This window comes from Lineus longissimus, chromosome 2, assembly GCF_910592395.1.
Source record: "Lineus longissimus chromosome 2, tnLinLong1.2, whole genome shotgun sequence".
NCBI classification, from domain to species: Eukaryota; Metazoa; Nemertea; class Pilidiophora; order Heteronemertea; family Lineidae; genus Lineus; species Lineus longissimus.
The window spans coordinates 4,439,862-4,452,364 of NC_088309.1; the positions used below are offsets into that span (position 1 = coordinate 4,439,862).

The 12,503-nt window shown below is 40.3% G+C and overlaps 1 protein-coding gene across 4 annotated transcripts in view; it reads right to left on the reverse strand.

The window, feature by feature from the left end:
• Window positions 1–6,721, reverse strand: part of LOC135502683 (early endosome antigen 1-like) — a 43,517-nt gene extending 36,796 nt beyond the window's left edge. For 3 of the 4 annotated variants that reach the window (XM_064795662.1, XM_064795653.1, XM_064795640.1), the window contains exons 1-2: window positions 6,591–6,721; window positions 2,767–3,279 (exon numbers count right to left, since the gene is read on the reverse strand). In XM_064795662.1, coding sequence (XP_064651732.1) covers window positions 2,767–2,910 — 144 coding nt within the window. In that variant the 5' untranslated portion in view covers window positions 2,911–3,279; window positions 6,591–6,721. Of the gene's footprint in view, window positions 1–2,766; window positions 3,280–3,509; window positions 3,583–6,590 lie in introns of those variants that run through there. The other variant, XM_064795644.1, reaches the window with a different exon arrangement.
• Window positions 6,722–12,503: the final 5,782 nt, after the last annotated feature.

Below are 12,503 nucleotides of genomic sequence, written 5' to 3' on the forward strand. Positions count from 1 at the left end.
AATCTAAGAACGATTCGGCATAATGAAACCTTTTGCAAAACTTCTGAAATTGTAACGCTTTGAAAATCTCCTATTTACTTTTAAATCTGCCGCTTTAATCTTTTAATTTTAAGACTGAGATATCCCTTTACATGATACATGTATGTGCGACTTAAACCATAAACCACATCACGATCCGGGTCTTGTCTTAGAACCGCATAAATGTATGATCCTATTCTCAATGAATTTTAAAAACCACCCAACTTTTACTAATACAGATTTTCATAAGTATTTCCACCCATGAATTTATTATCTTTTTAAATATTAAAAAGAAAATGAGAGAAAATACCGCTTTAGTAGTCGCGAAGGTGTTTTCTCATAATCCCCGGCCTGTCGAACACGAAGAAGGTTTAATCCACAACATTTCCAACGAAGCAGAAACAAATTATGATCTTCAAAAGAAAACTTTGTTTTGCAGTGCCAGTGATTCTTGTTAATCTGGCCATTCTTTTGGCCACAGTAGCTAAATCGTCAAATATTTTAAGCTAAAGAGGACATTTTGGCAGAGACATGGGGTCAAATTTGTGGTCCTGCACAGTAAGAGGGGACTGGGTTTGGTTTGGTTTTAGGGATAAACATGCGCCTGATGCAAGCGTGAACTGATATACTGTGAGGAGAGACCCCTATTGGTGATTTCGTGTACGGCTATCTTAGCCTACCTATACTTGGTTACTGCCAACAGACTCTCTTTAACTTGCATGGCTGTTTGTCGATATGTTTTGGTTTATATCAAAAGTGGAGTATTTGGCAACGATAAACCCATGTCATCTTATAGGCTTATCCTAGCACACGGCTCGAAGTGGTGCTTTTCTCCGAAATCGTACATGTACAGTGTTAATTCCGAGGGCAGTGTTTTCCTCTAACCTGATATCACTGATAGACTATTACATACGCCGAGAAGGAAAAAAAGAAAGTAGCCCCATCGATATCCTGACCTATGCCCTGAAAGTCCGGAGCTTGGTAGGAGAAATTATGTTGAACCAAGTCCCCGACAATAGTCCAATTTTCCGACTTACAAACAGACCGTGGACTTCTTATAGACGACCGTGCTTTAACGAAGTAAGTATCAAAATAAACAAAAAAAACACAAGTTTTAATTGCGGATGTGCTATTGGTGATTGATAATTATTTCATGAAGATTGAGAAATGTGTCCGAACTTGTTTATACAACTTCCCTAGAATGTGCCGGGTTTTTTGACGATCGAGGCTTTAAGTTTGTCAGAGCTTACCAAGGATTTAAATTTAAAGTAGATTATAAAAAGACATCTCAAGCAACTACAATCCTTGATTCCACCTATTGAAATCTGAATTATTGTCGCGCAGTGGGGAGGACATTTATGAGCTTACAATGAGTTTTAGCTTCAGTTTTAACTTATGGTTATTTGAAATATTGTATAGAACACAAAGTGTATTAAGTATTCTTTTAATAATCTCTTGTGTCCTGTTGATTAGGCCTAAAGGATTTGATGATAAATCAGTTAGGTGGATACTTAATATTTAAACCCCTGTCAGGTTTTCAGTACCTGTTTTGGCACACATTTTAAAACAAAGACAAACTTCTCAGAAAAATGTTTCAACCGATTCCTCTAGCCATCAAGGGCCAATGTCACTCGGTTCCTTTCGCGAACGAGCAGTGTCATAATTGGCGTAACGTATACAGATGCACACCGCTGCAGCAAGTCCTCGCAGTGAACCCTTGCCCTGAGCATGGTAAGTGTATTCAATCGAACCTGCCATAGCTGTTCCTTTGACCGGTTTAAATTGGCCGTAATGTTACCTTGGCGAAGCCATTAAAAGCAATGGGACAAGGATCAAAACATTCGTAACTTTGAAGGAAAACACATGTAATTGACATATTTTACACTTAACTCAAACGCTTCGGTCAAAATGTCTTGTCAGGCCTATACTTTTTTTAAACGGTAATTTAAAGACGTCCTCTGAGCCTCGTGTTTTACTCGTAATCTTACGTAGTCACTTAAAAAATAGACAGCCGTCGGTACCATCAGAGAAAAATCAGAAGTGTAAACCAGCAATCTAGTCCACAAGCTTTAGAGATATTTCTTCCCAGTCATTGCCTGTCCCTTTGCCGACCTGTCCCCGACTTCGCCAATTCAGTATCGAAACAGCCTTAAACGTTACCCAAGTGTTTTGCTTGGTAAATCACAGAGCTAATCCAAACAATATTGACATATACGATTCCACTATCATCATTGAATTTGGTCTATTTTGACTGCATGCGTGAGACTGAGAATTCAGACATAAAGGCCATTCAAAGTCGCTGACATTTCGCATAAAATGGCTTGAGATTTCTCACTCGGTTGTCGAAAAGGTCGAATTTGAAATCAATGCCCGGAGTCAATGGAAAGAAAGAAATTTGATAAATGGCCGAAAAGGTGTGATAAAGGTCTTCACCTTAATGTCCTGTCTTTACAGTTACACCCATTCAACAATCCGGCAGAACAGATCAACAATGATTTTACTGTTACTTGCCGGTCAACAGTTCGAAAGTCATATCACCGTTATAATTCAGACATGCATGACGTCCTCAGCGGCTTTGGGCTAGAAAAAGATGCATAATTATAGGTTGGCGCTTACGAAAAAGGTAACTTATTGCAGCTTGTTTGACATCATGTCAATACTTTTGTATTGAAATTATCAATGATCAACACTTAATATTTTCTGATGTCGATATAGATGAAAGCAATTTACGCTAAACGGAGTCCCTACCTGAATTTTCTCCCTCAAGATTTCCGTGATGCTATCACTATACCCATCGATATCGCGAACACGAGACAGATCGGACCAACTTCGATATTTCTCATTAAGATTCCGAATGAAAGTCGAGGCCCTGGAATCTGACTGCATATCCATGTTCCTTATTCCACCGGAAGGATTGTATACACACCAGCACACCACACACAGGCCTGGCTCTTTAAGGTATCCTCCGCCTTATTTTCTGCCCAGTGGCTTTAAGACGGCTCCACACCACGATGGTCTGAATCAAATCTACTCAGCGTTCCGTCAACTTGTCCGTCGACCCTTTTCTGGCTGTAGAATTATTCCACGCCACTGCTAGGCCTTAACGTTAAGGTCTCTCTCTCTTTTAATTTATCCTCAAATGGCTTCAAGACAGTGTCATTCCCCGCGGAGGTCTTAATCGAATACCATAGTGTTCCTTGAGGACATACCACTTCTGGGTGGGTAGCCTCAGTCAAAGATTCTCTAGGCCTTTTAGTTAATCTGCAATGAAAGGAAGGTTGGACAGTTTGGGATAAGCACATAAATGGTAAGGTGAATTAATGAGCAGAGATGATCGACGTATTATACAAAGTGTCCTCAGCATTGTCGGCTGGGTTTGGAAAATACGTCGATATGACCTTTACCCTAGGAACGATCTGACCAAGAAAGGAAGCTAATGATGAATTGCATTTGAGATATTAGAGGGCAAAGCAAATTTGAAAAAATCATACTAGTAAAATAAAGATGGTTATGATGGAAGGGTGTGTATAACAACTGCAACAACACACATGTTGTCGTATCAGGGTCAATTATTCCCAGCTGCTATGCAAGTTCAAAAGCCATCCATGTAGTTGCATGTATAGGGAACCGGGATCTGTGTTGCAGAAGGTCAGACATTTTAAGTGGCTGCGTATTGATATTCCATGACATATTTCCATTAAGGAGAAAGGTTTCTCTTGTAGGTTCTCAAACAAGGATAATACTGATGATTGATCATGAACTGATAGAAATAACCTGTGGTTAGTCAGCCTCTGTGAAAGGGCTGTACCTTTAGCCATAGCTCAGGTACAGCCACGGTCCAACTACATTCAACCACGGCCTTGAATAAACGGAAACAACGACAGCTATGACTGCAGCATATTATAGGCCTTCGAAAGCTGCATGTGGGACTACTTCCGGTCGCATATTGTCCAATCAGAAGAACTAAATTCTGCATCGGCGGTGCAGACAATCACAAAACCAATCACAAACGTACTTTAGGTGACTCCATTTACATTTTTTCTTTCGGAAAGGTGAATTCAATCTTTGTACACTTGCTAGTCGAAGGATACACTAAACTTGGATGTTTGCTCTAAAAACACGTTTTGTTATTACAGGAATTGTAAGGTTCATTGAGCATTACGGTGACAAAATAAAAACGTATTTTCGAAATATATTTCGACTGAGTTGTTCAATAAATTGTTTTGAGAATGATTCAAAGCAGTGTCAATAACGCTTGTTTAAGCTATCCGATGCAGCAGTGCCTCAGGTCCCTATCAAATCGGAGGTATCTAAATTATTACAGCCAACGCTTGTCTCGATTCTTAAAGGGAGACTTATTTGATCGTCTTGGCCCAATCTAAGGTTGAATGAACTGATTATCCGCCATTATCATCATTGCCAACAAACTCTTCTCGGAACATTTCACATCTAAGGCGATGTCAACGATTATTAGCAATATTTGTGCGCGGTTTACAAACATGTCGAAGTCCAGTTCTTTGTGAAGTGAGGACCCCTGTGACGATATGATATTTGGGTGTACTATTAACATAATGAAACCGACCTCTTCATTATTCGAACTCGATCTCTTCGATGTATAACTTTCCTAATTGAAAGTTCTAACAAAGACCACTTGCCGTAAGATAGTTGTGATTCTTGTATGTTTTGGCAGGTCGCCGTACATGTATGTATTTTATACATCCCTATCTGTAAAGTACATCATGATTGCTTCAATCGTTTCGATATAAATCAAGCAATTTTGATGTCATGACACAGACAAAAATCTCTTGCACGTTATGGAAAAAGTGTTCGAGGATAGCGAGAGTCACTTATGGAACGACAGTGCTGCAGTCAGTCCGGCGGCGGAGTAGGCCTACCTATGAGAAGGCCGGAGTCCATAGCTGGCCCTTCTTTAAATCTGCTCACTGACTGGGTAGAGATCGCAAGTTCAAGTACACAGTTTACTACACTTGCATGTCTATGAAGTTAAACCACGTGGCTGGTCAATGTTATAGAATAAACGTCAAGTAAATATTTAATTTTTAAAGAAGTTCAAGTCAAATACACTTCGGAGTTCCGCATTCAGTGCATTTCAACATGTACCAACCTACTCAAATACAAATCAATGTTTAGTAATCGAGTGGTATGTTTTACCACTGGTATTTCGCTGAGGACGCAGTCAGAATTCGTGGTGGTAAATTATTGAGACCAGCCGTTTGGATCTCGCCAACCTTTAGCAGTTCAACCCATCAAATGTGAAGCCAGTCAATTTCAGGTGCCGGGATTTAGCGTGGGAAAAGAAGGCCCAGGAGATAGATGACTGGATGAACATGGTAAAAAATGTCAAGGCCCTACAAGTATAGGCTTATAGATGCAGGCCTGCAAAGTTCTTTGAAGGCCTGCATGTACCTGTGGTCACGCATCTTGAAGCTTTGCTGGATATTAATATGACACAGATATATCGTACATGTCCCTGACTATCGAATGGTGAGAATCTACCGCTGGAGTTGCGTTCTCCCATCAGCGGGGTATCTAGCACGTATTGTCCCAACGCCCACAGTTTACCCATAGCACAATATCACAACGGATTTGCAGGAAGCCGCAACGATGATATTATGGTTATCAATTCATTTTTCTTTGTAAGTTTACAAGGCATTGAACATGGAAAAATAGAAAGGGTCGATATTTAACGTTTATTAACTGTCATTAAATTTCGAGTCTTTGGTGAAATCTTTCGACCATGCATGCTAGGAGTCAACTTTGATGAAACCGCCACTATACAATAACTGTGTCAAGCAATTGTCAATGGGATAATAATTCGATTCATGTTCAATTTCAAAAAAGGAAAGTTCCACTATGATCTGTTTCTCCATAGAAAAAATATGTATCATTGAGGTTTAACATGACTCGTTCAAGTTCCATTGAATAAAATGGCGCCATACACACATGTAACTTTCGAAAGGTATTTAGGGCAGACCCACAGCCATCTTCCCAAAATTGGAAATTATCACAAACGCTGTAGCAACGAAGTACATGTACCGGTACTCCGATCAGAAAGGTTTCCAATTCCAAGTTTCTGCATATTTTGTACATGTACGATATGTTTTAATTTCTGTTTTCGTATTGTTTTGGGTCTTTACCATGTCAACAGCAATGTTGCGGGTTGTCTGATTATCATAAGATCACAGCGGTTTCCTGAAAGGTTGACACAAGTATGTCAGAGTAGACAATACAATACATCGTCTGGTGCTCAACACATAGCAATCCGCACAACCCACCAGGCTTTGAAACTCCGCAATGAAACTTGCCTGTTGTGGCCAGTGCGACATTGAGGACCCTCAGAAATGAAGATGGTCATACTGGGCTATTCAAAAAAAGAATTCTCCAATGTGAAATTAAAGGACAGTCATACAAATCAAGATCGTCAAATCGCCACATATTTTTTCCGACGACGAAACATCTTAATGTTAAACATAAACCAGTATAAAAACAATATACATTGCTGTTTAACAACACGGCATCACCAACTCCTCATTAGAATAGATTTCACCTACCGATCTGTATCGCTAGGAGTGGTTTTCCATTTATGATGTTGACGAATGAGCGTATCCCTTGGATATTTCTATTACAATACGAAGAACTGCCAAATTACACTCAAGAATATTCACCCAGTTCCTAAACGGACATGTCAATAGTGAATATAAGCCTTCTCAATCCTCAGTAAAAACCCACCGATCCACATGGCATACGTCCAATGAACGATTGGTTAGCCGCGCGAAACGGGACGAGATTTTACTTGCTAAGCACGCTACAGTATACTAATATCGGACCTTCATGTAAACAAAACTTTTTAAAGTGTTTTTAAATCTGGTGTAGGCTTTGGAACGGTCTTTGGAAGAAGGCCTAATCCTCCTAGCCTCGTGACATGTCCTGGCGGAAAAAAATAATGAAAAATATATTTCATTTAAGAAATGGCAGAATCCTCGAAGAATGATTCTAACCTTTCTTACGATTAAAGGCGTGACGGCATTCAGACTCCTCTCCCCAGGTCAAACCTTGCAACTCATGATGTCACATTCATGACAGCCAATCAAATCACACCAATCGGGTCTTGCCAAATCTTGATTTATCTACAACATGCATACAAGGCTAATGCAGTAAGGGTAATCAACGATTTTTAAATAAGGTTAATCTATCTTTGTATTCTCGGTTTTGTTAGTTGGCCGATGGTAGACCTAGTCAGAGCGAAGCCTTAACGGCGCGCTGTCTCCTTTCCTTTGACCGGCACGGTGCTTCTTGAAATATGCGATATAATTCGCTGTTTTCAATCAGAGCCATCTACCAACAAATGGAAGAACTACAAATTGATTCGGATATCTGGTAATAATTCGTAATGTAGTGGAGGTAACGATTGTTCGAGGCTTCCTCTGCCATATTTTAGGTCCACCTCAGTGCACAGCTGTTGTGTTCGGGCACGGACGTCAACGGATTGCATGGATGATGTCTATGCCAAAGCGATTTTAGAACGCAATCTAAGACGGGAAAATTAATTTATTCAAATCATATTTCACACTCGCCAATTAAGGCATATCACCAATAAAATCGTAACAACTTTGAAATGGGAAACTGTAAATCAACATCAAATACAATTAGATGGAATAATAACTGAATCCTCTAACTTGATGGAAGTGAAATGAGACGAGCTCCAACCAAGCAGTAAAGCCGAGAAAAGATCAAAATAAACCAATTCAACTCCATTCCGCGTTCACCGAGTCGGCAAAAATTATCGGCTAAATTAATAAAGAGTGCGACGAGGAGAATATTGAGCCAAAAAAAGTTATGAAAATGAATATTAGGTAGTGATTCTGGGTGTTTAGTCTTCGCTCAATTATATCCCGTTCGGGGTTTTGTAGAAAGCCTGAATCTGACGGTGGGGTCGAGTTTCCTCTATACTATTCGATTTCCAAACCATTACACTTCAACGATGTGCCCTAGCAGTAAGTTTTAATATCGAGTATGGTGGTACAGAATCAAAATCTCCCGAAATTACACCTGCAAATTGCATTCAATAACTTAATTTCCATTATGCCGTCGGCCATTGTTTATTATTCTCAAGAGCAGCAGCGACATGACGTCATGCCGAAGGGCAAAATGTTTCCAGCTTTGATTCGATTAGGAAATTATTAAAACCATCTAATTTTCATAAATTCGCAATTGAATGAGAAAACATTTGTTTATTGTCGATTTTGTCAGATAGTGTTTTCATCCATTCAGCCAGAATCATTTTAAAGGATTTGTTTTTTACAATGGCCGAAAGGGGGCGTTCTTGGTCACAATCACTGATGTCCGGATTATGGAGACCACAGCCTACATCGTGACATACATTCGTGCATCATTCAAGGTGTTCTGTTAGAAATAATAGTTAAGGAATTGGAAAGTTACAGTAAGATATCGCAGTATTCAAAAGGTGATGTGCATGCTTTTATTTTCTCCTCTTCACTGACTACTGGACTAAATCTATCCTGCTACACTCGAATCTTGGATTCTACTTAGATTCGGTTATGACAATTACTTTAGATACCTGCCAGATATAAAAAGATCGAATCATATCGTCGAGATCTGGGCGAACACGTCTCTTCTCCACCTAATTACGGGCGGGGGTCGACAGAAATCTATTTACGCTGAGCCAGATGAACCATGCGACCTTCCAATATCGCGATGTCACATCCCATCCCGGGCTCCGCGATGTCATTAAGTGTTATTATTTAAATCTTATGGTTGGTTGCTCTGGTGATGATTTTTTCCCAAATAACATAATCTTTTATTAGGTTATGAGTAATTGGATCATTCTGGTGTTTGTGGTTTTGTAGGTTTTGCTTCATCTGGCGAGATTACAGTGGTAATTCAATATATTGGTGTAATAGAGCCCATCCCCCGCTAGTTAGTGGCGACAAGTCAGGTGCAAGAAGAAATCAAATCAATGTTATCATAGTCCATTTCCTTGGCTAATATATATGGAAATATTCCCCAGGCTTGATAGATGTGGACAGTTCGCCCCGAATAACCCGCTCGCCAATAATTGATTTTTATCACCCTTCGTTAACGGGAAGTTAGTAACGCGGTTGTGACAAATGTCTTGGGCGTGAGGGTATCACCTTCTCTGAGCGTCTAACACGCATCACGGATACATAAGATGATTTATGTTAAAGTCCTTGTGTGTCCTTACGCTCGTTCGTTGTCAGTGCAGTATGTAGTAAAATGCTAAATGTATACTGATGACTGTCTTACATGTAACACTGGTTATATAAGTTAAAGTCTCACTGATATAAACTTGTGCAGCTGTCAGTAAATGGAGCTCTTCACCAGAGTTGCTTCAAGTCACATCACGTCTCCTTTACAAATTAACCGATTCCGAAAGTCACCTGCGCACCAAACCCATCAATAATTTAAAAAATGTGACACCGCGTCTTCATCTTTATCAAAATACCAGATGGAGGCTTCTGCAAGAATGCCAGAGCACTTACTAGCGAGTTATGAAGAAAGAAGCCCAAAGAAAACTCGCAGTTTATCTTTAAAAGTTCGTTATTAATGCAAATTTAGTCAAAATCACACCGCTGTCAAATAATAAGGCATTTTGCCCACCTTTTTCAAACGCCTAATCACTACCAATTGGCCACAACCCGATCTCAACACAAAAGTCCCCCAATTACTGCGCGTTTCGCCTTTAGTCTAGGCTGGCATGCTGAGCGCGGGCTGACAAGTCGATATTAATGGTCCCCTCCACGAGGTAAGATTGAGAAAGGAAACTGAAGAAAATTGCTTCAATAATTCCAATGATACGGACGTTAAATGATAGAGTACGGTCGGTAGACCTCAATTACTCGCGCGGCAAATCACGACGATTTACTGATGACGTGCCCGGCCCTATTCCTGCCGTTACAAGCAGTTAATTAGACACCACCAGCCTAATTAGCCAATCTCTTCTTGAAATTAATAGGAACCAAGTTGTCAAAGATTAATTTATTTCGCCGGTGTTTTCCTGTAGCAATTGTTCAAAGCGCTAACGACCACAACATTGGCTGAGTTCCGCGGCAATTTGGCAGCAGTTTCCTCAGAAGCGTGATCGATAGGCCCCAGGTAGAACTTGAGCGCCGCAAACACCACTCAAGTCATCTCAGGCTACTGGAATGGACCAGCAAGTTTCTTATCAAGTGTACAAACCCATCTGATCCGGTTCAGCTTAAGTATGATCGGCACGAAACGTTATTCTTTCCTGGTGTAAAATGACATTTTGCCCTCAAAGAAAAGTAAGACAAAGAGGTAACTCTACTTTTTTCAAAGGCGCACTCACTCCTGCAGATTCGATATTCCATTTCAATCATTGATGATTAGGTCTTTCAATACATACATCTTCCGAGTTACGGGCGGGATGCAGAAACAGCAAGTGTCCCTTGCACTCTGCCAATGACATCCTACATCATTCTACTTCCGGTTTGGACTTTTGGTCCCTGAAATGCCACTTGTTCAGTTCTATCGTTTCATTCTTGTGTACGTACCCTATAATATTTTCATCGTGTAATATGCCGCAGACAGTTTGTCATTCATAAAAGAAATGGCAAATCTCATTCCTTAAGAAGTCGGGACAAGACTATATTATATTACACGTAATCTACAATATATACCTCTTGGACAGAAATTTGACTTATGATCTTTGTTGTAAGTGTTTCTGTGGATGCTCAATTTTCATTTCGTATGGCCTAATTCCAGGTTCCTTTAATCAATTCTCTTTAAGACATCCTCGTTAATCCCTCCCCGTCACACAGCAGCCTGACAACACTAACAAGCTCCCTTGGGACAGCCCGAGACTCCCCACTCAACGCGACACAATCGCTTACATTTGCACAACTAAGACGGCTCTGACAGCGTCAAGATGGTTATGACGACCTTACGAAAGATTGCGAGAAGTCGCCGTAAAACATTCAATGATTGCACTGACAGCGGAAGATGGATTGTTGGATACTCTCGGAAACGAGTCAAGTTGATGATAATCACCATCTGAAGGAGAGTGGCAATGATCGTGGAATATTCATATTCATAAAAATAAGCAAAGTGTTATTGGGTAGAAGCACAGCAGGAAATTTAAACGTTCGAATAGACGGAAGCTGCGGGCAGCATATTTTTTCGAGTCACATTTGTCCGCCGCAGTAGCCTCCGGACACAGTGGATCGGCCTTGTCTATCGACTGCCTCAGGAGTCTACATCAGCTGAGGCACTGCATATCAAGGAAATTTCTACTTTGTCCTCCACTATAGTTTTCAAGACCTAATCGGGAAAAAACGAGATCCAAAGAGGTCGTGGTTGGTGTGAGGTGATAGGGGAGATCTTGCACTGACATGCCATTCCAGTCGCAACAATAAACAACTCGTATTTTTAGTCCCAACCACACCCGAAATCCATCCCAGTTACCCTATTGGTTCGTTTTCAAATGACAATGGCGGGACACAACGGCATGCAAGGGGGGTCGTGGTTGGTGTGAGGTGATAGGGGACATCTTGCACTGACATGCCATTCCAGTCGCTACAATAAACAACTCGCATTTTTAGTCCCAGCCACACCCGAAATCGTATGTTTCAAAATGCATTCGTTTTATAACGAAACCCTTCAATATTCTGTGCATCATTTATAAGCTAACCTTATGTAGCCTCCCCGGAACATATCCTCGTGGTGTAGATAAACTAACTTACAACAAAGAAGAATGAAACACACCCAAAATATGAAGACCATCTCATCCATAATTAAACTTAAAACGGAGAAAAAGGTCTCGCAATATAAAAGGACTTAATTTTGTTACAACTGGTGGTATAAAGGTGATACATAAAAGACTTAACAGAACATTTGCTGCTACTTTTTCCGGTATTTTTACGACATCGGGCATGCGTCGTTCTGAACGAGGGTATTTCGACATATGGAGGCGGGAGATGAAATGATAAACTTGAATGAATCTAAACTCGTGACACGTGTACGCAACAATTACTTCTGGTTAAGACTTTTTATGTCTGTTCAACTTTTAACAATATTTACCAAATGTCACATAATTAGAAAATGTGCTCTTGTGTGAACTTCAAATTCAAACATATACTTGTAACAACGGAGGATCTAAACTTATACTGTCTGGTCGCACATTCAGCAAAAGTAACTCCAATCTTGTTTTGGGTAAATTAATGCTAAATGTTGAAGTAAAAGCTGACAATTCGAGGAGCTGCTGACAGACCAACCATATAACTTTAAAATTAGTGGAAGATGAGTGTTGATTTGGCACGACTCTGTCTTAATTAAGGGCATACGTGTATTCCACTACCACAGTTCATCTTTTGCAGAATCAAATTAAAGTCAAAATTTTGCCTCAATAATACCGTTTTCACAAATGTCGCCCCATTTTACTCGGCGCCGCAGTAAACCATGAAGGA